Source organism: Scyliorhinus torazame, chromosome 5, assembly GCF_047496885.1.
Source record: "Scyliorhinus torazame isolate Kashiwa2021f chromosome 5, sScyTor2.1, whole genome shotgun sequence".
Classification (NCBI taxonomy): domain Eukaryota; kingdom Metazoa; phylum Chordata; class Chondrichthyes; order Carcharhiniformes; family Scyliorhinidae; genus Scyliorhinus; species Scyliorhinus torazame.
This window is the reverse complement of record NC_092711.1, coordinates 109,740,681-109,766,724: the sequence shown is the minus strand read 5'-3', so window position 1 is coordinate 109,766,724 and position 26,044 is coordinate 109,740,681. Positions and strand designations below refer to the sequence as shown.

Sequence of the window (26,044 nt, the reverse complement as noted above, 5' to 3'; positions counted from 1 at the left end):
GGGTATATCCCATCAGGCCCTGGGGACTTGTCTACCTTCATGTTTTTCAAGATCCCTAGTACCTCCTCCTTTTTGATCTCAACATGACCCAAACTATTTACACATCCTTCCCCAGACTCATTATCCACCAAATCCTTCTCTTTGGTGAATACAAGCAAAGTACTGATTTAATACCTTGTCCATTTCCTCTGGCTCCACGCATAGATTCCCTCCCCTGATCACGAGTGGGCCAACCCCCACCCTGAATACCCACTTGCTCTTTATATACGTATAAAAAGCCTTGAGATTTTCCGTAATCCTGCTGGCCAATGACTTTTCATGACCCCTTTTAGCCCTCCAGACTCCTTGCTTAAGTTTCTTTCTACTTTCCTTGTATTCCACACTTGTTTTGTGTGTTCCCAATGGTAGAGTGAGGAATATGCCGGCCTATGATGTTACAGATTGTGATTGAATATCAGGCTGCTGCTGGCCCACAGCACCTCATGGACACCCTGCTTTTAGCGAAATGTGTTCTGAATCTACCCCATTTAGTACAGTCACACAGGACAATGGAGGGTATCCTCAGTGTGAAGATGGGACTTTGTCTCATAAGATCACAAGAATATTATTCTTTCTATTCTTCCTGTCAAAGTGAACAAGTGAAATACATCCCATGGCCCGAGACCAGGACAAAGTTACACTTTAATGGTTTAATTACAGAACTGCTGCAAATCCCATAAAGGTTGGGTGAGCTAAGGTCTGGAACCGTTAACTCCCCAGTCATTGATAATTACCAGGGTTAATTTTAGAAGGTCTAATACAGATGGGAAATATACAGTAAATGGCAGAACCCTTAAGAGTTATACTTCGGTTCGAGGCCCTGTTGTGTGAAGAAAACTGTGAGGTTTCAATCCTTCAACCCTGTGTCTGAAATGAGTTTAACCTTTAACTTGAGAAGCAGTCACTTTCTGTCACAGTATAGAACCACCTTTGGTTTGTGAACTTAAAGAATTTAAGTTCCCCAGTCAGTTTTCATAGTTCTAGTTATTTTAACTCCTATTACTTACAAACATGTATTCGTTGAATGTCATGCTGTATTTTACAGTGTATTTTGCTCTCTCAACATTTACACACTGATCACCTTTATGTACTGATTTTATACACACTTGGTATAAATTTTATATCTGAAATGACTTTGTAATTTCTGTATTAGGTTAAGGCCGTGTGTCAGTTTGTACCCTTTTCATTAACTGAGTTCCAAGCTTTTGAAGCCACGACAAAAACATAACACAAATAGTTTATTTTTCAAAACATATTGATAGGTGCCTGTCCCAGTGTGAACTCTACAGAATTTCTATACATCGATTGGACATTTGGGACAATGAGCCCTGTGATTAATGTATTTCAGATACATTGTATTGTAGGTATTTGGTGCAGTAAGGGTTAAAATCCTGGGTTAGTGTTGTAATGATATGTAAGGAGTGTAAAGGGTTAACAAGATGATGTTCATGTATCTCAACACTAGATGGCAGCAGAGTAGTCATATATAAGCCGGTATCTCCAGTTCTGGGAGAAGGTTAGTGAAAGGTTGAGATGTGTTAGTTGTATTAGAAAGATATTATAGATTTCTGTAGCATAGAATTAATACTGTTGGTTGATTAGCTGTTACTTAGTAAAGTGTGCAAATCATTTGAATAGTGTAAAATAAACTAGTTTTGTTTCAAATACATAGCTTGATGTTCTTTGTCAACACTACGACTTTTAGCCATCTTGGAGAACTACACAAGGAACATCACAGTAGAGTGGGGGCTGTGCCGGGCCATGAGGTTGCAGATTGTGGTTGAATACAACTCTGCTGCTGCTGATGGCCCACAACGCCTCCTGGATGCCCAGTCTTGAGTTTCTAGATCTGTTCAAAGTCCATCCCATTCAGCACAGTGGTAGTGCCACACAACACGATGGAGAGTATCCTCAATGTGAAGACGGGACTTTGTCTCCACAAGGACTGTGCGGTGGTCACTTCTACCGATACTGTCACGGACAGATGCATCTGCAGCAGGCAGATTGGTGAGGACGAGGTCAAGTATGCTTTTCCCACTTGTTGGTTCCCTCGCCACCTGCCGCAGCCTAGCGGCTATGACGCGTGGGGCCCGGCCAGCTTGGTCTGTGGTGGTACTACCGAGCCACTCTTGGTGATGGACATTGAAGTCCCCCACCCAGAGCATATTCTGCGCTCTTGCCACCCTCAGTGCTTCCTCCAAGTGGTGTTCAACATAGAGGAGTACTGATACATCAGCTGATGGTGGCCGGTACGTGGTAATCAGCAGGAGGTTTTCTTGCCCATGTTCAACCTTACGCCATGCGACTTCTGCCAGGTCGCCCAACCATGCTGAGACCCTGGGCGGTATCGCCGACCTCCATCCAAGCAGGACTCGCCTCTGAGCAACGAACAAGGAAATGGCCAACACGTCAGCCCTCCTCCCTCAAGGAGTTCTGGGCAGTCTGACACCCCAAAGATCGGCTCCAGTGGACACGGCTCCAGCTCAACCACAACGATCTCCAACATGGTCTCAAAGAATGAGACCCAGAACCCAACTAGCTTGGGGCAGGACCAGAACACGTGTGAGTGATTAACTGGCCCCCCTGAACAAAGCTCACACCTGTCCTACACCCCAGGGAAGAACCCCCTCATGTGTGTCTTAGTTTGTTACTCTCTAACTATTTTAAAACGTATCAGGCTCCGGGCGGCACAGAGGTTAGCACTTTTTTCTCAGGTCGCCGAGGACCCGGATTCAATCCCGGCCCCTGTCCGTGTGGAGTTTGTACATTCTCCCCGTGTCTGCGTGGGTTTCACCCCCACAACCTAAAGATGTGCAGGGTAGGTGGATTGGCCACACTAAATTGCCAATAATTGGGGAAAAAATTGGGCACTTTAAATTTAAAGCAGCACAGTGGTTAGCACTGTTGCTTCACAGCCCCAGGGACCTGGGTTCGATTCCCGGCTTGGGACACTGTCTGTGTGGAGTCTGCACGTTCTCCCCGTGTCTGCGTGGGTTTCCTCTGGGTGCTCCGGTTTCCTCAAAGACATGCTGTTAGGTGAATTGGACATTCTGAATTCTCCCACAGTGCACCCGAACAGATGCCGGGGTGTACCCATAAGACATAGGAGCAGAATTAGGCCACTCGGTCCATTGAGTCTGCTCTGTCATTCAATCATGGCTGATATTTTCTCATCCCCATTCTTCTGCCTTTTCTCCAGAACCCCTGAACCCCTTATTAATCAAGAACCTATCTATCTCTGTCTTAAACACACTCAGTGAATTGGCCTCCATGGCCTTCTGTGGATAGAGTTCCAGTGGATTTCCAGTGGAAACAGTGACCCGGAGTCAGGATAGAACCCGGGTCCTTGGCACCATGATCCAGGTAAATTAAACAAAAAAAAAGGTAACCACCAGGGCCCATCTTCATGGCACCATGGCATTCTTTGGGAGGTTCCAAACAGAAATAGGAACTAAATACCTTCAAAATTCCAAACACCCTTTCACTCTGTGATCCTTGTGAAATTTGGAGCCAGGTATTAGCAACAAGGCTCAAAGAGCATCAGCCCACTGGAGGCAAAGTTGTGAGACCGGCCAGTCCAGCAGAAAGAAACCCTCCGACCATCCCCACTGACCACCTGTCAGAATGAACAAAATGCAGTCCTGGATGTAGGGCAGAAACAATAACAGCAGAATCCAACCCCTGTAATCAATGTGAAATTGTTGGTGTCAAAGTAGGTGCAATGAAACATGCAATCCTGTCTCACATTGAGAAGTGGACGGCCTCTCCGCAGTGTGAACTCGCTGGTGTCTCCGCAGGTTGGATACTTGACTAAATCCTTTCCCACACTGAGAGCAGATGAATGGTCTCTCTCCAGTGTGAACCCGGTGGTGTGACTGCAGGTTGGTTGCTTGAGTAAACCCCTTCCCACACTGAGAGCAGGTGAATGGCTTCTCCCCAGTGTGAACTCGCCGATGTTTCCGCAGGTGGGATAACTGACTGAATCCCTCCCCACACCGAGAGCAGATGAACGACATCTCCCCAGTGTGAAGTCGCTGGTGTTTCCGTAGGTTGGATAGTTCAGTAAATCCTTTCCCACACTGAGAGCAGGTGAACGGCCTCTCTCCGGTGTGAACTCGCTGGTGTGACTGCAGGTTGGATCCTTGAGTAAATCCTTTCCCACACTGAGAGCAGGTGAATGGCCTCTCCCCAGTGTGAACTCGCTGGTGTTTCCGCAGGTTGGATACTTGAATAAATCCTTTCCCACACTGAGAGCAGGTGAATGGCTTCTCCCCAGTGTGAATTCGCTGGTGTGACTGCAGGTTGGATACTTGACTAAATCCTTTCCCACACTGAGAGCAGGTGAATGGCCTCACCCCAGTGTGAATGCGTCGATGAATCTCCAGCTTAGATGGGAATCTGAATCCCTTCCCACAGTCCCCACATTTCCACTGTTTCTCCATGTTTTGGGTCTTCTCGTGACTCTCCAGGTTGGACAATCAGTTCAGAACACGGGTATGGTCTCTCCCTCTGTGAATGTTATGTTTTTCAGGCTGTGTAACTGGTTAAAGCTCTTTCCACAGTCAGTTCACTGGAACACTCTCACTCGGGTGTGTGTTGTGTGGGTCTCAGTGCTTTCCAGTCACACAGATGTTAGAAATCTTTAGAAGCTGACAGTTTGAGCAACCATTTCTCCTTCTAGATTCAAAAGCCAATGATATTCAGGTTAAAGCGAGTCGAGTGACTGTCAGATCGAGACGTAACATTTGAGATTTCTGTCTGTAATTCCTCCTCGTCTAATGTCCTGTAAAAACAATTTACAAAATTCATCAGTCAGTACAGGATAGAAACTCAGAACAGACAATTCTAGTTTCTATGTCCCATTGTTTCCTCTCTCTTATTCTCAGAAAGCTGTAAATCTCCATCCCACACACTCCCTCCATTCTCACTCTGCTGAATTTAATATTCACCCTCTCCATTCTCCTGAAGGTGCTGATTCAGGCTGATTGACAGACCCAAGCTCACAGCTTCCTGTCCAGGAGATCACAACAGTGAAAAGCTGCAGTCGGCCATTCGGCCCATCGAGCCTGCTGAACCATTCAATGGGATCATCGGTCGATCTACCTGAGCGCCGTTTTCCCACACTATCCCTCATATCCCTTGACATCTTCAATATCTACAGGAGGGACATAGAGAACCTAGTGGAGTGGCATAACAACAACAATCTCTCCCTTAATGTCAGAAAAACTAAGGAGCTGGGTATTGACTTCAGGAAGCAATCGTACACACCCCTGTCAGCATCGATGGTGCCGAGGTGGACATGGTTAACAGCTTCAAATTCCTAAGTGTGCACATCACCAACAATCTGTCCTGGTCCACCCACGTCGACCATACGACCAAGAAAGCACAACAGTGTCTATACTTTCTCAGGAACTAAGGAAATTCAGCATGTCCACATTTACTCTTACCAACTTTTACAGATGCACCATAGAAAGCATCCCATCTGGCTATATCACAGCCTGGTACGGCAACTGCTTGGTCCAAGAGTGTAAGAACCTATAGAGCGTCATGAACACAGCCCAGTCCATCACACAAACCTGCCTCCCATCCACTGACTCCATCTACACCTCCCTCTGCCTTGGGAAAGCGGGCAGCATAATCAAAGACCCCTCCCATCCGGGGTATTCTCTCTTCCAACTTCTCCCATCAGAGAAAAGTCTGAGAACACGCACTAACAGGTTCAACAACAGTTTCTTCCCCGCTGTTACCAGACTCCTGAATGATCCTCTTATGGACTGAACTGATCTCTTCACACATCTTCTCTACTGAGTAGTAATGCATTCTGTATGCTCACCCCTTACCTGTGTATTTATGTAGGTCCTATGGGTTTTCTTTCATGTATGGAACGATCTTTATGGACTGTACGCAGAACAATGCTTTTCACTGTACCTCGGCACACGTGACAATAAATAAAACCAATCAATCAATAATCTCTCATCGTAACCTAACCCCCGTAGTCCAGGTATCGTGGCGTATCGTTTTAGTAAACCTATATTGCACTCCCTCCAAGGCCACAATATCCTCCCGAAGGTGTGGTGCCCAGAATGGCTCACAGTTCTCCAAGTTGGGTCTTACCAGGGTTTTGTATAACTGCAGCATAACCTCTGTGACTTTATACTCCAATCCTCCAGATATAATTGCTAGCATTCCTTTTTGATTATTTTCTGCACTTGTTTGTGGCATTTTAAGGATCTGTGCACCTTCGACATCCACTGTACTCAATCTCTTTCCATTTAGAAAGTCCTCTGTTTTATTCTTTTTTGGTTCAAAACGGATAACCTCACACTTGATTACATTGAATTCCATCTGCCGCAAATTTGCCCATTCACCTCGTCTGTCAATATCTCCGTGCAATTTAATACCAACATCTAGGCTGTCTACAATGCCACCTAACATTGTATCAATAGCAGCAGTGAAGAGGCCCATCAAATCTGCACCGACACACGAAAAACACCTGACCTGCCGACCTAACCCCATTTGCCAGCACGTGGCCCATTGCCTTGAATGCTACGACATGCCAAATGTTCATCCAGGTACTTTTTAATGGATGTGAGGCAACCCGCCTCTACCACCCTCCCAGGCAGTGCATTCCAGACGGCCACCATCCTCTGGGTAAAAAGGTTTTTCCTCAAAACCCCCCTGAACATCTTGCCCCTCACCATGAACTTGTGTCCCCTTGTGACTGACCCTTCAACTGAGGGTCCTTGTCCACCCTGACCATGGCCCTCATAACCTTGTGCACCTCGATCAGGTCGCCTCTCAGTCTTCTCTGCTCCAATGAAAACAACCCAAGCCTATCCAACCTCGCTTCGGAACTGAAACATTCTATTCCAGGCAACATCCTGGTGAATCTCCTCTTCACCCCCTCCAGTGCAATCACATCCTTCCTATAATGTGGCGACCAGAACTGCACACAGTGCTCCAGCTAATAATAATGATAATCTTTATTAGTGTAACAAATAGGATTACATTAACACTGCAATGAAGTTACTCTGAAAATCTCCTTGTTGCCAGTCTGGCGCCTATTCGGGTACACAGAGGGAGAATTCAGAATGTCCGATTCACCTAACAAGAAGTCGTTCCCCATTTAGAAAATAGTCTGTCTCTATTCTTCCTTCCAAAGTGCATAACCTCACACTTTACCATATTCTATTACATCTGCCACTTCTTTGCCCACTCTCCTAACCTGTCCAAGTCCTTCTGCAGCCTCCCCGCTTCCTCAACACTACCTGTCCCTCTACACATCTTTCTATCATCTGCAAGCTTAGCAACAGTGCTCTCTGTTCCTTCTTCCAGATCGTTAATGTATTGAATAGTTGTGGCCCCTGTGGAACACCAATAATCACCGGCTGCCGTCCTGAAATAGACCCCTTTGTCCCCACTCTCCGCCTTCTGCCAGTCAGCTAATCCTCTAACCATTCCAGTACCTTGCCCCGAACACCATGGGCTCTTATCTTTATTTAGCAGCCTGTTGTACGGCACCTTGTCGAAAGTTCTGGAAACCAAATGTATCACATCCACTGGCTCTCCATTGTCTAACTTTCTTTTTACCTCTTCAAAGAATTCTAACAGATTTGTCAGGCATGACCTCCCCTTGATGAAGCCATGCTGACTCAGTCCTATTTTACCATGCACGTCCAAGAACTCCGTAATCTGATCTTTAATAATGGACTCTAAAATCTTATCAACAACCAAAGTCAGACTAACCGGCCTATAATTTCCCATCTTCTACCTCTTGCCTTTCTTAAACTGGGGTATTACATTAGTCATTTCCCTGTCGTCTGTGAACCCCTTCACTTCAGTGATCCCTGAAGGATCACCACCAATGTCTCCACAACCTCTGCAGTTATCTCCTTCGGTACCCTGGGGTGTAGTCCATCCGGTCTGGGTGATTTATCCACCTTCAGACCTTTCAGCGTCCGCATCACCTTCTCCTTAGTGATGGCCACTACACTCACCTCTGCCCCCGACTTTCTTTGCCCCACTCCCAGTTTTCCCTTTCCCTCTCCTCTGTGGGACCGCCCTCCTTGCCCCTGGATTTGGAGCATCTTGTGAAGGCACTGCTGGTAGTACTGCTCCAGTGCCTTTGAGGTGCCTGCTCTAAGTTTTCCAAGTTTCTGAAGCCTTTAGAGGGTAGAAAGAGTGAGGGATAGCCCACAGCTCATGGAAAGCAATGGCATGCACGGTTTCACCAGCGCTGCCAATACAATTGATGACCTAAGCAGTCAATGGCCCACCCCACTGAGAGCAAAGTGTGGAGGGGAACTCATCAAGGACAGAGAGTCAGTCAGTGCTCACTGGAGGGAACATTCTGAAGATTCCCTCGACCGAGACTCTGTCTTTGGCTTTAACGTCCTTAAATCCATTCCCCAATATCGTGTCCGGCTCAGTCCCTGTGGTACCCCGATCTGGAGCGGAGTGAAAAAGCCATTCAACAGCTGAAAAACAACACGGCCTCTGGAGCAGAATTAATCCCTGCTGAAATTCTGAAGCATGGCGGGGTTACACTCCTGGCATAGCTACACAGTCTCATATTCCTCACCTGGGCAGATGGATGCATGCCGGAGATCTCAGAGACACTGTGACTATATTCAAGAAGAGAGACAAGTCTGATTGTGGTAACTGCACAGGCGACTCCCTGCTGTCTGCCACAGAGAAGATCACTGCCAGGATCCTCCTCAATGGTCTCCTCTTCGTGGCCAAAGAGCTCCTTCCAGAGTCACAGTTAGGTTTTCTCCCTTCATGAGGCACCAAAGACATGATCTACACTACTTGACAAACCCAAGCAAAATACAAGGAACAGCACCAATCGCAGTTCTTGGTGTTTTCTGACCTCACAAAAATGCTTTACACCGTCAAAGTGATGTTTTATTCAGTAAGTTTTTCAAAATTGGCTGTCCTCAGAAATTGGCCACCATCCTCCGCCTGCACAATGATGACACACAAGTCATGATCCTCATCAATGGAAACACCCCAGACACTATCTCAATGAAGACTGGGATCAGACAAGGCTGTGCCACTGCACCAACCCTCTGCCCCTTCACGGTAGCACAGTTGCTTCACAGCACCAGGGACCTGGGTTCGATTCCCACTTGGGTCATGGTGCGGAGTCCACACGTTCTCCCCGTGTCTGCATGGGTCTCCCACAAGTCCCAAAAGACGTGAGCTGAATTGTAAGTTGAACTGGACATTCTGAATTTTCCCTCAGTTTACCCGGACAGGCGCCAGAGTGTGGCAACTAGGGGATTTTCACAGTAACTTCATTGCAGTGTTAATATAAGCCAAATGTGACAATAATAAAGATTGTTATTATTATTATGGTGTTCATAAACTCCAACCTTGTTATAAGAAATTAAATTCTGAATAAAAATCAAGTGATATCAATTTGTGTTAATCATAGTTAATCACGATGTGGAGATGCCGGTGTTGGACTGGGGTGAGCACAGTTCGAAGTCTTTTCACACCAGGTTAAAGTCCAACAGGTTTGTTTCAATGTCACTAGCTTTCGGAGCGCTGCTCCTTCCTCAGGTGAATGGTTAATGGTACATAGTTAATCACTGCAGTGTTAATGAAATCCTACTCATGACACAAATAAAAATTATCTCACCTCCGGTAAATTACCAGCAGGTGTGGAGATAATCGACAGGACAGGAAACCGACACCACCTTCAAAACAAAACCAGAATCAGTTCAACCTCAGACATTAAGCTCCAGTTTGCAAATGTCAGATCTGTTTGTTAACTACATTCATCTCCCTTGATTCTATAACCATTAATACTCTCGAATCTATGAATCTCAGTTTTTAGTTTCTATTGACAGAATCTGAACAGAATTCCAGATTTCACTATATTTTGTGAAGTGATTTCTGACATTGCTCCTGAACAGCCCAGTCTCAGTTAAACAAATAAATATCACTGATTTGGACATTTAAATGGTGACAATTATTTTACTCTTAACTGGTTATGTAACAAAATTTCAAAAACATAATAATTTGAGTAAAACTCTGCGGAACCTGGAAATGTGAAGTGAAAACAGAACGTTGTGGAAATCCTCAGCAGGTTTGGCAGCTTCTGTGAAGAGAAAGAGAGTTAACATTTCCAATCGAATCTGATTCTTCAGAACTGAGTGTTTGCAGCATTGTGATTTCATTTGCCAAACATACTGAATGTGAACTTTGTGGTTCTTACAGATATCTGGCTGTAAATCTGATTTCAGACCTTCCTCTGAACACTTTCCAACCTCAGCTTCAGCTCAGTGTCCTTCACTAAAGACCCGGATAGAGAATCCCCGCCAAAAGATGGCGGCGGCCGCCGGGTGACCCGGGAGTTGTCACCGGGCAGGAAGTCCCGCCCACTCCCTCTTCCCTAACCAAGATGGCCGCCCAAGCGCTCCGCTCCAAGGACAAAAGACTCGACTTCCATTCCCAAGATGGAGGCGGTTGCCCCGGGCTGTCATCGGGGTGAAGCCCCGCCCACTCACTCTTCCCTAACCAAGATGGCTGTCCCAGCGCTCCACGCCAGGAACAAAAAACCCGACTTCCATTCCCAAGGTGGTGGTGGTCGCCGGTTGCCCGGGCCTGTCACAGGGGAGGAAGTCCCGCCCACTACTTCTTCCCATACTAAGATGGCCGTCCCAGCGCTCCGTTCCAACAACAAAAGACCCAACTTCCTTTCCCAAGATGGTGGCCGTTTGCAGGGAAAATCCAGACCCAGATTACCTTCTTCTTATTGGTCGGGACCCGCCGTCAATCACTCCCCAGCCATTGTGAGCTGGAGCATGCGCAGTGCAAGTTGAAGCTGGACTCAGGCGGGTGAGTGGAGGCCCCAATCCCCCAATAAGACCCATTGGTTTTACTGTCAATCTGCAGACAGGAGCTGGAGAACTGAACCCAGGCAGAGGAGAGGGAGGGAGAAAACTGGGAGTGGAGGAAAGAAATGGTGCAGATGGTGAGATGGGTTTGCATTTCAGCCCAGGGAGGAGGGAGAGTGTGTGGGACAGGGATTTACAGCTTTGGGGGAACAAGAGAGGGAAAAATGTTCCAGAGGAACTAGAATTGCCTGTTCAGAATTTCTATCCTGGACTGACAGTGATGACTTTTGTAAACTCCTTTTACAGGATATTAGAAGCGGAAGATTGGCTGACAGAAAACTCAAACCAAACATCAAGATCTGACAGAGTCACTCAATTCTTTAGAACCTGAATATCACAGTCTTTGAATGTGGAAGGAGTAATGTTTGTCTGTTCAGTTTGTGGGAAAAGATTTCAAACATCCATGTGATTGGAAAAGCACAGAGACCCACACAGACAGTGAGTGTTCCAGTGAACAGACTGGAAAGAGTTTTAACCAATTACATAGACAGAAAAACCATCACACCATTCACAGTGGGGAGAAACCGTCCATGTGTTCTGTGTGTGGACGAGAGTTCAACTTGTCATTCAACCTGGAGAGACACAAGGGCACCGGCAGCATGGAGAAACCGTGGAAATGTGGGGACTGTTGGAAGGGATTCAGTTACCCTTCTGAACTGGAAATGCATCGACGCAGTCACACTGGGGAGAGGCCATTCACCTGCTCCACCTGTGGGAAGGGATTCACTCAGTCATCCAGCCTGCTGACACACCAGTATGTTCACACTGATCAGACACCTTTCAAATGTTCTGACTGTGAGAAGAAATTTAAAAGTAAAAAGTATCTGTTGAGACACCAACTCATTCACAGTGAGGAGAAGCCATTCACCTGCTCCTTGTGTGGAAAGGGATTCCCTGCTACATCTAACCTGCAGAAACATCAGCGAGTTCACACCGACAAAAGACCTTTTAAATGTCCAGACTGTGGGAAGTGCTTTAAAACATCCGGGGAAGTGACCTGTCATCAACGTGTTCACACTGACGAGAGACCGTTCAGGTGCTCTCACTGCAGGACTGGCTTCAGGCGATCATCTGAGCTTACTGTACATCAGCGAATTCACACTGGGGAGAGACCGTTTACCTGCCCCAAGTGTGGGAAGGGATTCATTCAGTCTTATCACCTACTGAAACACCAACAAATTCACTCTGATATAAAACCTTTTAAATGTTTTGCCTGTGAGCAGAGCTTTCGAAGCAGCAATGGCCTAGTGATGCATCAGCGAATTCACACTGGGGAGAGACCGTTCACCTGCTCTGTGTGTGGGAAGGGATTCACTCAGTCATACAACCTGCTGAAACACCAACAAATTCACTCTGATATAAAACCTTTTAAATGTTTTGCCAGTGAGCAGAGCTTTAGAAGCAGCAATGAGCTGATGATACACCAGTGAGTTCACACTGGAGAGAGATCGTTCACCTGCCCCGAGTGCGGGAATGGATTCACTGACTTACAACTTATGCTGAGACACCAGCGACTTCATGAGTGTCTCCAGGGATTGGATTTGGCTGTTTTTGCTGCTGTCAATCAGATCCAGGACTGAATGTGTGGGTTAACCCTGAGGTGTGTAAGAAACATGCCCCAGTCACTCTCTTCCATGGTTCAGAGCTCTGAGATACAGACAGAAGACTCCTTTACAACTGTGTTTAGAGTCAACAAGATTAATTCCCGTACCAGCCTCCCCGAAGAGGCGCCAGAATGTGGCGACTAGGGGCTTTTCACAGTAACTTCATTGAAGCCTACTTGTGACAATAAGCGATTTTCATTTCATTTCGTGATGAATGCTGGAAACTGCTAGATTTTAGTCCAGGAGTCAAGAGTTTACCCCAAAAGGGAATCCAAGTCATTGGTGATTTTAAAGCAATTGGACTTCCGGTTGCGGCGATGCCTTGCTAGCCGCACGTTTCGGCGGCTCCAGCTCCGACGGACCTTCGGGCTCTTTTAAGAGCCCCAACGGGAAATTTTTGGGCGACGCAACCCGGTGTGGGGTGAGTGAGTAGGGAGTCCCCCCCCCAACGAAGGAGGAAAATATCGGCGGCGGCGGCTGCAGCGCGAGGAATCCTCGACGATAGGGACAGAAAGGGAGAAGACACAAGATGGCAGCGGAGAAAGCCCAGGCGACATGGGGGCCCGAGCAAGACGAATTCTTGAGACGGTGTGTGGAGCTACTAAAGAGGCAGGTGCTGACCCCGATGCTACAGGCAATTGAGGGGCTCAAGGAGGCACAAAGGACCCAGGAGACAGAGCTCCGTGTGGTGGAGCAGAAGGTGACGGATAATGAGGACGAGATCCTGGGCCTGGCGGTCAAAACACAGACGCACGAGGCACTCCATAAAAAGTGTATTGAAAGGATCGAGGCCCTAGAAAACAGAGCGCGAAGGAAGAACCTTCGGATACTGGGTCTCCCTGAGGGAATGGAAGGAGCGGACTGTGGAGCTTATGTAAGTACGATGCTAAGCTCATTGATGGGTGCTGAGGCCCCTGCGGGCACCTTGGAGGTGGAGTGGGCACATCGGATCCCGGCGAGAAGACCAAAAGCGGGAGAACCACCCAGGGCGACAATCGTGCAATTTCACCGCCTTAAAGATAGAGAAGAGGTCCTGAGATGGGCTAAAAAGGTGCGGAGTAGCAGATGGGAGAATGCAGTGATACGGGTGTACCAGGATTGGAGTGCGGAGGTGGCGAGAAGGAGGGCGAGTTTTAACCGAGCCAAGGAGGTGTTACACAAAAAGAAGGTGAAGTTCGGGATGCTGCAGCCGGCACGACTATGGGTCACGTACCAGGAGAGACACCATTATTTCGATACGGTGGAAGAAGCATGGACCTTTATTAAAGAGGAGAAATTGGATCGGAACTGAGGGACTGATACTGCAGGGAATGTTATTGTTATTGTTATGGTTGATGTAAATCGAGAAGTAAATTGGGATGGGGGGAGACATAGGAAATGTGGGCGCCGGTGAGGGGGGAAAGAAGGGACATAGGCGGAGAATGAGGAATGGGAGGGGGAGAGGAAAGGGAGCTGCGCCACAAGGGGCGGGTCAGATAAAGGGATGTTCCCGCGCCAGAAAGATTACGGCTGGAAGACAGGTGCAAGGCAGATGGGAGTTCCCCACACGGGGGGGTCAAGGAGTGAGCAGGAGTAGCCGGGGTCAGTTGAAGTCAGCTGACTTGCGGAAGTAATATGGGGGGAGCAATCCCGTTAGAAAGGGATCTAGCATGGGGGGGGGGGGGACACAACTGGGTTGCTGCTGCGGAAATCAAAAAGGAAATGGCTAAAGAGTGGGTGGACGGGGATGGTATGCGACGCCTGGGGCGCGAGTGGGAGCGCGGAGGCGGGACACGGGACTGGCCTAGAGAAGGTGATGGCTAGTCGACACGGGAGGGGGGCAGGTAGCCCCCTAGTGAGGCTGGTCACGTGGAACGTGAGAGGCCTGAACGGACCGATTAAAAGGGCCCGAGCGCTCGCGCATTTGAAAGGACTAAGGGCAGACGTGGCTATGCTCCAAGAGACGCACCTGAAGGTGGCGGACCAAGTTAGGTTAAGGAAAGGATGGGTGGGACAGGTGTTCCACTCAGGACTAGATGCAAAGAATAGAGGGGTGGCCATATTGGTGGGGAAACGGGTAGCATTTGAAGCAAAGAACATCATAGCAGATAGCGGAGGTAGATATGTAATGGTGAGTGTCAGGCTGGAGGGAATGGAGGTCGTGTTGGTTAATGTATATGCCCCGAATTGGGACGATGCGGGATTTATGAGACGGATGCTGGGTCGTATACCGGACCTGGAGGTAGGAAACTTGATATTGGGAGAGGACTTCAATACCGTGCTGGACCCAGGGCTAGATAGATCCAGCTCAAAGACCGGAAGAAGGCCGGCAGCGGCCAAGGTGCTCAAGGGGTTTATGGACCAAATGGGGGGAGTGGATCCATGGCGATTTCTTAGACCGAGGGCCAGGGAGTTCTCCCTCTTCTCCCATGTCCATAAAGTGTACTCCCGGATAGATTTTTTTGTTTTGGGAAGGTCGTTGATCTCAAGGGTGGATGAAGCTGAGTATTCAGCCATAGCGGTTTCGGACCATGCCCCACACTGGGTGGACCTGGAACTAGGAGAGGAAAGGGAGCAGCGAGCACTCTGGCGATTAGATGTGGGATTGATGGCGGACGAGGGAGTGTGTGGAAGAGTGCGGGGGTGTATTGAGAGATACCTGGAGGTCAATGACGACGGGGAGGTCCGTGTGGGAGTGGTATGGGAAGCACTAAAAGCGGTGGTCAGAGGAGAGCTGATCTCCATTGGGGCCCACAAAGGGAAAACAGAGGCCAAGGAAAGGGAAAGATTACCAGGGGAGATTTTAAGGGTGGATAGGGAATTTGCAGAGACCCCGGAGGAGGGACTGTACAGGGAGAGGGGACGACTCTAGACGGAGTTTGACCTCCTGACCACCAGAAAGGCGGAGGTGGACCAGACAGGGTTTGTAAAAGGGAGACAACTGAATGTTAACGTGCGACGACTATTAGGGGTGATAATGATGCCCCCAGTGGAGGGGGAGGCAGAGATAGTGGTGGCAATGGATGCAGAGAAGGCATTTGATAGGGTGGAGTGGGAGTATTTATGGGAGGTGTTAAGGAGGTTTGGGTTCGAGAACGGGTTTATTAGCTGGGTCAAACTTCTCTATGGGGCCCCAACGGCAAGTGTAGTCACGGGTCGGCAAAGATCGGAGTATTTCCGATTATATAGGGGAACAAGACAGGGATGCCCGCTGTCTCCACTGCTGTTCGCGTTGGCAATTGAACCTCTGGCCATGGCGTTGAGAGACTCCAGGAAATGGAGAGGGGTGATTAGAGGGGGAGAAGAACACCGAGTCTCGCTATACGCGGATGACCTACTGTTGTATGTGTCGGACCCAGCGGGGGGGATGATAGAGGTTATGCGGATGTTGAGGAAGTTCGGAGATTTCTCGGGATATAGGCTTAACATGGGGAAGAGTGAACTATTTGTGATACACCCAGGGGACCAGAGTAGAGAGATAGAAGGCCTGCCTCTAAGGAAAGTGGAAAGAAACATCCGATACCTGGGGATTCAGATCGCTAGGAGCTGGGGAACCTTGCACAGACTTAATCTGACACGATTGGTAGAACAAATGGAGGAGGACTTCAAGAGGTGGGACATGCAGCCTCTGTCGTTGGCGGGCAGAGTGCAGGCAATTAAGATGATGGTCCTCCCGAGGTTCTTATTTGTATTTCAATGTCTCCCTATACTAATCACTAAGACCTTTTTCAAAAAAATAGACAGGAGCATCACGAGCTTCGTGTGGGCAGGGAATGTCCCGAGGGTAAGGAGGGGGGTTCCTACAACGTAGCAGGGACAGAGGAGGATTGGCGCTACCGAAATTGGGCGACTACTATTGGGCCGCCAATGTGGCGATGATTCGTAAATGGATGATGGAGGGAGAGGGAGCGGCGTGGAAAAGACTGGAGAGAAAGTCCTGTAAAGGGACGAGCTTAGAGGCGCTGGTGACGGCGCCGCTACCGTTCTCACCAAAAAGGTTTACCACGAACTCGGTGGTGGCGGCAACATTGAATATCTGGGGACAATGGAGGCGACAGAGAGGTGTGCGGGGAGCACTGGTGGGGTCCCCAATCAGGAACAACCATAGGTTTGCCCCAGGAAGAATGGATGGAGGAGTTCTGAGCTGGCACCAGTTGGGAATTAGGAGGGTGGGAGATTTATTTATAGATGGGACGTTTGGGAGCATTGGAGGAAAAGTATAAGTTGCCCCGGGGAAACTTCCTTAGATATATGCAGGTGAGGGCGTTCACTAGACAACAGGTGAGGGAATTTCCGCTGCTCCCGGTACAGGGGATTCAGGACAGAGTGCTTTCGGGGGTGTGGGTCGGAGATGGCAAGGTGTCAGAGATATACCGAGAGATGAGGGAAGAGGGGGAGGAGTTGGTGGGCGAACTAAAAGGAAAGTGGGAAGAAGAGCTAGGGGAGGAGATAGAGGAGGGTATGTGGGCTGATGCCCTAAGCAGGGTAAATTCCTCTTCCTCATGCGCCAGGCTTAGCCTGATTCAATTTAATGTGCTACATAGAGCACACATAACGGGAGCAAGACTGAGCAGATTCTTTGGAGTGGAGGACAAGTGTGGGAGGTGCGGCGGAAGCCCGGCAAACCACGCACATTTGTTTTGGTCGTGCCCGGCACTGGAGGGGTATTGGAAGGGAGTGACGGGAGTGATTTCTAAGGTGGTGAAGGCCCGGGTCAAACCAGGCTGGGGGCTAGCTCTATTTGGAGTTGCGGAAGAGCCGGGAGTGCAGGAGGCGAAAGAGGCCGACGTTGTGGCCTTTGCGTCCCTAGTAGCCCGGTGTAGGATTCTACTCGTGTGGAAGGAGGCAAAACCCCCCGGACTGGAGGCCTGGGTAAACGATATGGCGGGGTTCATAAAATTGGAGCGGATAAAGTTTGCCCTGAGAGGATCGGCTCAAGGGTTCACCAGGCGGTGGCAGCCATTCCTCGACTACCTAGGGGAACGTTAGAGGGAAGACAGATGACCAGCAGCAGCAACCCAGGGGGGAGGGGGTGGGGTGGGGGGTGGAAGTTTTAGTTTATGTTAAATGATTAGATTACCATGTTGATTAGCCATTTGTTTATTGTTAAACTTTCTTTACTGTTATGTTTGTTCTGTAAGGGGAAAAAATGTTTGATCGAAGAAATTTCAATAAAACATATTTTTTTTTAAAAAAGGAGTCTGACATAGGTGCCTTTGTTATCTAGGTGTTCCAGGGTAGAGTGCAGGGCCATGGAGATGGCGTCTGCTGTGGACCTGTTGTAGCGGTAGGCGAACTGTCGTGGATCAAGACAATCCGGGAGGCTGGAGTTGATTCGTGCCATGACTAACCTTTCGAAGCACTTCATCATGATGGATGTCAGAGCCACTGGACAATAGTCATTTCGGCACGCTGCTTTGCTTTGTTGTGGTACAGGGATGATGCTCGTCTTCTTGAAGCAGATAGGGACCTCAGATTATTGTAAAGAGAGGTTGAAGTGCTCATCCAGGTACCCCATCCGGGCCAGTGGCTTTCCGTGGGTTGACCTTCGAGACGGCTGCTCTGAGTGTGAACTCCCTGCTGTCTCCGCAGGTGAGGTAATTGAGTAAATCCTTTCCCACACTAAGAGCACATGGATGGCCTCTCCCCAGTGTGAACTCGCTGATGTTTCCGCAGGTTGGATGAATCAATAAATCCCTTCCCACATTGGGAGCATGTGAATGGCCTCTCCCCAGTGTGAACTCGCTGGTGTCTCTGCATGGTGGATAATTGAGTAAATCCCTTCCCACACTGAGAGCAGGTGAATGGCCTCTCCCCAGTGTGAACCCGGTGGTGTGACTGCAGGTTGGATGAATCACTGAATCCCTTCCCACACTGAGAGCAGGTGAATGGCCTCTCCCCAGTGTGAACCCGGTGGTGTGACTGCAGGTTGGGTAATTGAGTAAATCCCTTCCCACACAGAGCAGGTGAATGGCCTCTCCCCAGTGTGAACCCGGTGGTGTGACTGCAGGTTGGATGAATCACTGAATCCCTTCCCACACTGAGAGCAGGTGAATGGCCTCTCCCCAGTGTGAACTCGCTGATGTGTCTGTAGTTTGGATACTCGAGTAAATCCTTTCCCACACTGAGAGCAGGTGAATGGCGTCTCCCCAGTGTGAACTCGCTGGTGTGTCCGCAGGTTGGATGAATCACTGAATCCTTTCCCACACTGAGAGCAGGTGAATGGCCTCTCCCCAGTGTGAACTCGCTGATGTGTCTGTAGTTTGGATACTCGAGTAAATCCTTTCCCACACTGAGAGCAGGTGAATGGCGTCTCCCCAGTGTGAACTCGCTGGTGTGTCCGCAGGTTGGATGAATCACTGAATCCTTTCCCACACTGAGAGCAGATGAATGGCCTCTCCCCAGTGTGAACTCGCTGGTGTCTCCGCAGGGTGGATAACTGAGTGAATCCCTTCCCACACTGAGAGCAGGAGAACGGCCTCACCCCAGTGTGAACTCGCTGGTGTCTCCGCAGGGTGGATAACTGAGTGAATCCCTTCCCACACTGAGAGCAGGTGAATGGCCTCTCTCCAGTGTGACTACGTCGATGAGTTTCCACCTTTGACGGGGCTTTGAATCCCTTCCCACAGTCCCCACATTTCCACGGTTTCTCCATGTTTTGGGTCTCTTCGTGTCTCTCTAGGCGGGACAATCAGTTGAAGCCTCGTCCAGAGACACAACACGTGTACGGTCTCTCCCCACTCTGAATATTGTTATGTTTTTCAGGCTGTGTAACTGGTTGAAGCTCTTTCCACAGTCAGTTCACTGGAACACTCTCACTCGGGTGTGTGTTGTGTGGGTCTCGGTGCTTTTCCAGTCACACTGATGTTTCCACAGTCAGTTCACTGGAACACTCTCACTCGGGTGTGTGTTGTGTGGGTCTCGGGGCTTTTCCAGTCACACTGATGTTTGATATCTTTAGCTGACAGTTCGGGCAAACATTTCTCCTTCTAGGTTCAAAGGCTGATGATATTCAGGATCCAGGGAATCGAGTGACTCTGTCAGAGTGAGACGTAACGCCTGAGATATCGGTCTGTAATTCCTCCTCGTCTAATATCCTGTAAAAACAATTTACAAAATTCATCACTGTCAGTACAGGATAGAAACTCAGAACAGACAATTCTAGTTTCTATGTCACATCTTTTCCTCTCTCTTATTCCCCAAAAGCTGTAAATCTCCATCCCACACACTCTCCCTCTATTCTCACTCTGCTGTATCTAATATTCACCCTCCCTATTCTCCTGAAGGTGCTGATTCAGGCTGATTGACAGATCCAAGCTCACAGCTTCCTGTCCAGGAGATCACAACAAATATGAGCTGCAGTCGGCCATTCGGCCCATTGAGCCTGAACCATTCAATGGGATCATTGGCTGATCTACCTCAGCACCGTTTTCCCACATTATCCCTCATTTCACAATGGTTAGCACAGTTGGGTAGCACAGTGGTTGGCACAATTGCTTCACAGCTCCAGGGTCCCAGGTTCGATTCCCAGCTTGGTTCACTGTCTGTGCGGAGTCTGCACGTTCTCCCCGTGTGTGCGTGGGTTTCCTCCAGGTGCTCCGGTTTCCTCCCACAGTCCAAAGATGTGCAGGTTAGGTCGATTGGCCATGCTAAATTGCCCTTAGTGTCCAAAAAGGTTAGGTGGTGTTACTGGGTTACGGGGATCGGGTGGAAGCTTGGGCTTAAGTAGGGTGCTCTTTCCAAGGGCGGTGCAGACTCGACGGGCCGAATGGACTCCTTCTGCACTGTAAATCTTCTGGGGTACAGAATTTCAAAGCTTCACCACATCCTCGAGAAAATAAATCCCTCCTCATCTCAGCTTTCTCTCCATGCACCTGCCAGTTCCCCATAACCCTCGGCACGTTCATCGATCAGAAATCTGTCTCTGCCAGGGCATCGGGCATGTGGTGCGGGAGGAGCTGCTTTTCCGCAGGTTTTGGTGCCACTCACCTATAATCTGATCTTTGAATTAATATTGTTATCATGTCCCTGGAAGACGTCAGGGTTCAGTTTGGTAGGATTATGCCAAATGAAGTGAAGAAATCTGTTGACAAAACAGCGCAGGTGGATTCGGTGGGGGTGGGGCCACCTTTTCAACATAGCGGCCTGACCCTCGGGAGGTCTCTCGACCCCGCGCTCTCCGGGGCTCTCATGGAGGCGGCGAAAATGATGACTGCCGGCATTATCCATGGTACTGACCAGAGGCGGAGTGTGCTGACTCAATATCTGTGAGCTCATGAGGACCAGCGGCAAAACACCATGAAGAGGCTCGATGATCTGGGCGGCGCAGTGGATAGCACTGCTGCCTCACGGCGCCGAGGTCCCAGGTTCTATCCCAGCTCTGGGTCACTGTCCGTGTGGAGTTTGCACATTCTCCCCGTGTTTGCGTGGATTTCGCATCCACAACCCAAAGATGTGCAGGCGAGGTGGATTGGCCACACTAAATTGCCCCTTAATTGGAAAAAATGAATTGGGTATTCAAAATTTTTTTTTTTAAAAGAAAAATAAAGAGACTTGATGAAGCGGAGGAGAGAATCCTGAACGTTCAGCAAGATGCCTCTGTCAAAATGCAATCCTTTGAAGACCAACCAAGTGGCTTTCGGAGGTCCTGGAGGACTTGGAGGACCGAGGGTCGGAGAAAGAACATACGAGTCGTCGGCCTGTCAGAAGGTGTGGAGGCTAAGGCTCCCGTTAGGTTATTCGAGGACTGGCTGCCATGTTGGGTGCCACGGTAGCACAGTGGCTAACACTGTTGCTTCACAGCGTAAGGGACCCAGGTTCAATTCCCAGTCTGTCTGTGCAGAGTCTGCACATTCTCCCTGTGACTATGTGGGTTTCCTCCGGGTGCTCCGGTCTCCTCCCAGTGGTTGGAGGACTTCCACAAGTCCCAAAAGACGTGTTTGTGGGAGGAATTGGACATTCAGTGTGCCCGAACAGGCGCCGGAGTGTGGTGACTCGGGGATTTTCACAATAACTTAATTGCAGTGTTAATGTCAGCCCACTTGTGACAATAATAAAGATTATTATGAATGGGCTGAAGGGCCTCTTTCCGTGCTGTAAAACTCTCTGACTCTAAAGATAGAAGTGGTAGAGGGAGGGAGGGAATGACATTATAGAGAAACTGCCAAATCCACAACATTCATAAGAACATAAGAACTAGGAGCAGGAGTAGGCCATCTGGCCCCTCGAGCCTGCTCCACCATTCAATGAGATCATGGCTGATCTTTTGTGGACTCAGCCCCACTTTCCGGCCCGAACACCAGAACCCTTAATCACTTTATTCTTCAAAAAAACTATCTATCTTTATCTTAAAAACATTGAATGAAGGAGCCTCTACTGCTTCACTGGGCAAGGAATTCCATAGATTCACAACCCTTTGGGTGAAGAAGGTCCTCCTAAACTCAGTCCTAAATCTACTTCCCCTTATTTTGAGGATATACCCCCTAGTTCTGCTTTCACCCACCAGTGGAAACAACCTGCCCGCATCTATCCTATCTCATAATCTTATATGTTTCTATAAGATCCCCCCTCATCCTTCTAAATTCCAACGAGTACAGTCCCAGTCTACTCAACCTCTCCTCGTAATCCAACCCCTTCAGCTCTGGGATTAACCTAGTGAATCTCCTTTGCACACCCTCCAGTGCCAGTACGTCCTTTCTCAACTAAGGAGACCAAAACTAAACACAATACTCCAGGTGTGGCCACACTAACACCTTATACAATTGCAGCAGCACCTTCCTAGTCTTAAACTCCATCCCTCTAGCAATGAAGGACAAAATTCCATTTGCCTTCTTAATCACCTGTTGCACCTGAAAACCAACTTTTTGCGACTCATGCACTAGCACACCCAGGTCTCTCTGCACAGCAGCATGTTTTAATATTTTATCATTTAAATAATAATCCCTTTTGCTGTTATTCCTACCAAAATGGATAACCTCACATTTGTCAACATTGTAATCCATCTGCCAGACCCTAGCCCATTCACTTAGCCTATCCAAATCCCTCTGCAGACTTCCAGTATCCTCTGCACTTTTTGCTTTACCACTTATCCTAGTGTCGTCTGCAAACTTGGACACATTGCCGTTGGTCCCCAACTCCAAATCATCTATGTAAATTGTGAACAGTTGTGGGCCCAACACTGATCCCTGAGGGACACCACTAGCTACTGATTGCCAACCAGAGAAACACCCATTAATCCCCACTCTTTGCTTTCTATTAATTAACCAATCCTCTATCCATGCTACTACTTTCCCCTTAATGCCATGCATCTTTATCTTGTGCAACAACCTTTTGTGTGGCACCTTGTCAAAGGCTTTCTGGAAATCCAGATATACCACATCCATTGGCTCCCCATTATCTACCGCGCTGTTAATGTCCTCAAACAATTCAACTAAATTAGTTAGGCACGACCTGCCCTTTATGAACCCATGCTGCGTCTGCCCAATGGGACAATTTCCATCCAGGTGCCTCGCCATTTCTTCCTTGATGATAGATTCCAGCATCTTCCCTACTACCGAAGTTAAGCTCACTGACCTATAATTACCTGCTTTCTGCCTACCTCCTTTTTAAGCAGTGGTGTCACGTTTGCTAATTTCGAATCTGCCGGGACCACCCCAGAGTCTAGTGAATTTGGTAAATTATCACTAGTGCATTTGCAATTTCCCTAGCCATCTCTTTTAGCACTCTGGGATGCATTCCATCAGGTCCAGGAGACTTGGCTACCTTTAGCCGCATTAGCTTGCCCATCACGACCTCCTTGGTGAAAACAATCCTCTCAAGGTCCACACCTGTCATAACCTCATTTCCATCAGTCACTGGCATGTTATTTGTCTCTTCCACTGTGAAGACCGACCCAAAAAACCTGTTTAGTTCCTCAGCCATTTCCTCATCTCCCATTATTAAATCTCCCTTCTCATCCTCTAAAGGACCAATATTTACCTTAGCCACTCTTTCACCAGCTGCAGCTTTCACCACCAGCTCTGAGGACACACCTTAGCTCCTTTTCCAATCTGAAAGCAGCCTGAGCTGGATTTACATTCCCCTTAATTGATGATTGCTGGGTGATAATCCTGTACTTCCTCACCTCACACCACTGTGACAGCACCTTCACTACACAGACTGCAGCAACTGACCAAACATCACCTTCCCAGTTATTCCTGAAGGCACCACCTTCCCAACCTGGCCCCTTGCCTGAGGTGTGGTGATCCTCAGGTCACATCACCGCCGGTCAGCTCTCTCCCGGGACCAGGCCCTGGTTCACAGCCGCCATCTTGGGGAAGCAGAGCGCATGCGCTGGCTTCTTGGTGACGCAACAGCTTATTGGGGGTGGGTGGCGGGGTGGGGGGGACACAAGGTTTCTGATCCCAACTGGGTCCTAGTGCCGGGAGAATTGTTTATAAAAAGTTTCACCCACGCCTGGGCTGAAGCTGATGTTTGTGGCCTGGGGGTCCCGTGGAGCATGTAGACATTCAGTGTGAGAGACTGCAGCCTCTCTATAGCTACCTGAAGGGGTTATACAGCGTTTGATTATAATTCGTGCTCCTTTCCACTCCATTATCAGGATGTTTGTGTGATATTTTCTTACCCTCTGGGTGATCTTTCTTTATTTAAAATACATTTCAGCAGCAGGCTTACTGGTGACTTTTAAACTGAAGGTGGTTATTTATTGTCACACAATTTCCCTGGATGTTTGAACATCTCAGTCTCTCGTCTCTTTCACACTCACTGACACATACACAGAAATTAGGTACAGATCAAGTTGAAGCTGTAATGATGAAAATGGAATGGAGACTGCAGTCTTTATATCTCTGCAGGCCAGTCGTCTTCTTGTTGAGCAGGTCCTTTAGTTGGAGTGAAGCGTTTTTAGAAACAAATAATTCTCATGAGTCTCTGAAGCTTCTTGTAGGTGATAGCCAGGAGGTTGGTTCTCAGGTGGCCTTGGAAGCTGGAATAAGTACAGTACTGTGGCTGCAGTGGGAGACATTCAGCTCTGCTGGTTCAGCTGGTTCCTGATGCTTCTCACACACACATTTGCTTTGTTCAGGGTTTATTATACTGCATCCCTGACTATTAACTGCAGGGTTAAAACTCAGACCCAGAACACCGCGACACAATAGCAGTTTACGATGCTCACTCACGCTTATCTCTGCCACAATTCGAGCTCATTCTCCTGTGTTCAATATGACACTTGGAGACCAACAGTCCCGAGATTTCATATTCCTCAAATGCTGGTTCATCCTGACACAACGAGACATTTAAGCTTCACAGGTGGCTGCAAAGTTTCCTGACTCAGATCCGTGTTAACTAAATATTGGTCACAGAATCGAATGTTGCCCACAGTTTAATGTCCATAATAACCTGTTAAGTTGCAGCCATCTTGGCAGAGTTTGTGGATCTTACAGTCTGTACTATCTAGTATCCTTGTGTCGAGCGTGACATCTTGAATCTACTCTTGGGTCTGATTAAAACAGTGCATTGTCGCTGGGTGGGATCGGAGGCATGGTAGCACAGTGTATAGCACTGTTGCTTCACAGCTCCAGGGTCCCAGGTTCGATTCCCAGCTTGGGTCACTGTCTGTGGAGTCTGCATGTTCTCCCCGTGTCTGCGTGGGTTTTCCTCTGGGTGCTCCGGTTTCCTCCCACAAGTCCCGAAACGTGCTGTTAGGTAATATGGACATTCTGAATTCTCCCTCTGCGTACCCAAACAGGCACCGGAATGTAGCGTCTAGGGGTTTTTCACAGTCACTGGCACTGTTTGTTAAAAACATTTAAAATATTTTTTTTATTCTCCTCCTTTTTCACATTTTCTCCCAAACTTACACCCACCAACAATAAACAATAATCAGTAACAAATATGTCAATCCCCATATCAATAACAACGATCCCATCCTCCCACCAAACCCCGAACATTAGCCCGCATGTTCACACAAACAAATGACAAAAAGGATTCAGGAATCACCCATAGTCGCCATTAACACACACACACACACTCACCCCAACCCTCCCACCCACCCACCCCAACTAATGTTCGATGTTATCTGCTTCTTGAAAGTGCATAATGAATAATGCCCATGAATTGTAGAACCCCTCCATCCTTCCCCTCACTTCAAACTTAACCTTCTCAAGAGTCAAGAATTCCAATAGGTCCCCCCGTCACGCCAGGGCACAGGGTGGAGCGGTTGCTCTCCAACCTATCAGGATCCGCCTTCGGGCGATCAACAAGGCGAAGGCTACAACATCTGCCTCCGCACGCGTTTCCAACCCTAGGTGGTCCGACACCCCGAATAGGGGCCAGTTTCACGTGCATCACTTTAGAAATTATCCTAAAATCCTCCTTCCAATACTCCTCTCGCTTTGGACAGGATCAAAACATATGAACATGATTAGCAGCCCCCCCCCCCCTCCCCCCCCCGCCCGCCCGCAACGTTCACACACATCTTCTACTCCTTCAAAGAATTGGCTCATTCTCGCCCTCGTG

At 48.5% G+C, this 26,044-nt stretch overlaps 1 protein-coding gene and 1 long non-coding RNA gene across 6 annotated transcripts; both read right to left on the bottom strand.

Moving 5' to 3' along the window:
* Positions 1–1,242: 1,242 nt before the first annotated feature.
* On the bottom strand, positions 1,243–10,387 carry LOC140419405 (uncharacterized). 4 transcript variants are annotated; one of them, XM_072503282.1, is made up of 4 exons: positions 10,265–10,376; positions 10,090–10,147; positions 9,686–9,743; positions 1,243–4,822 (listed from the first exon to the last, which is right to left on the bottom strand). In XM_072503282.1, exon 4 carries the CDS (start codon positions 4,479–4,481, stop codon positions 3,747–3,749), a length of 735 nt encoding a protein of 244 aa, XP_072359383.1. In that variant the 5' UTR covers positions 4,482–4,822; positions 9,686–9,743; positions 10,090–10,147; positions 10,265–10,376; the 3' UTR covers positions 1,243–3,746. The 4 variants fall into 4 exon arrangements, with proteins under 4 accessions (XP_072359383.1, XP_072359384.1, XP_072359385.1 ...); XM_072503283.1 differs by lacking the exon at positions 10,090–10,147 and having other exon boundaries at positions 10,265–10,380; XM_072503284.1 differs by lacking the exon at positions 9,686–9,743.
* A 7,226-nt stretch (positions 10,388–17,613) lies between these two features.
* LOC140419404 (uncharacterized) lies at positions 17,614–23,848 on the bottom strand. 2 transcript variants are annotated; one of them, XR_011945762.1, is made up of 2 exons: positions 23,652–23,848; positions 17,614–19,626 (listed from the first exon to the last, which is right to left on the bottom strand). It is a non-coding gene; the product is annotated as an uncharacterized lncRNA (long non-coding RNA). The 2 variants fall into 2 exon arrangements; XR_011945761.1 differs by having other exon boundaries at positions 23,711–23,848.
* Positions 23,849–26,044: the final 2,196 nt, after the last annotated feature.

Bases quoted from the DNA above. Each gene is read 5' to 3' on its own strand.
- LOC140419405 (XM_072503285.1), bottom strand. From the start codon at position 4,481: ATGGAGAAACAGTGGAAATGTGGGGACTGTGGGAAGGGATTCAGATTC.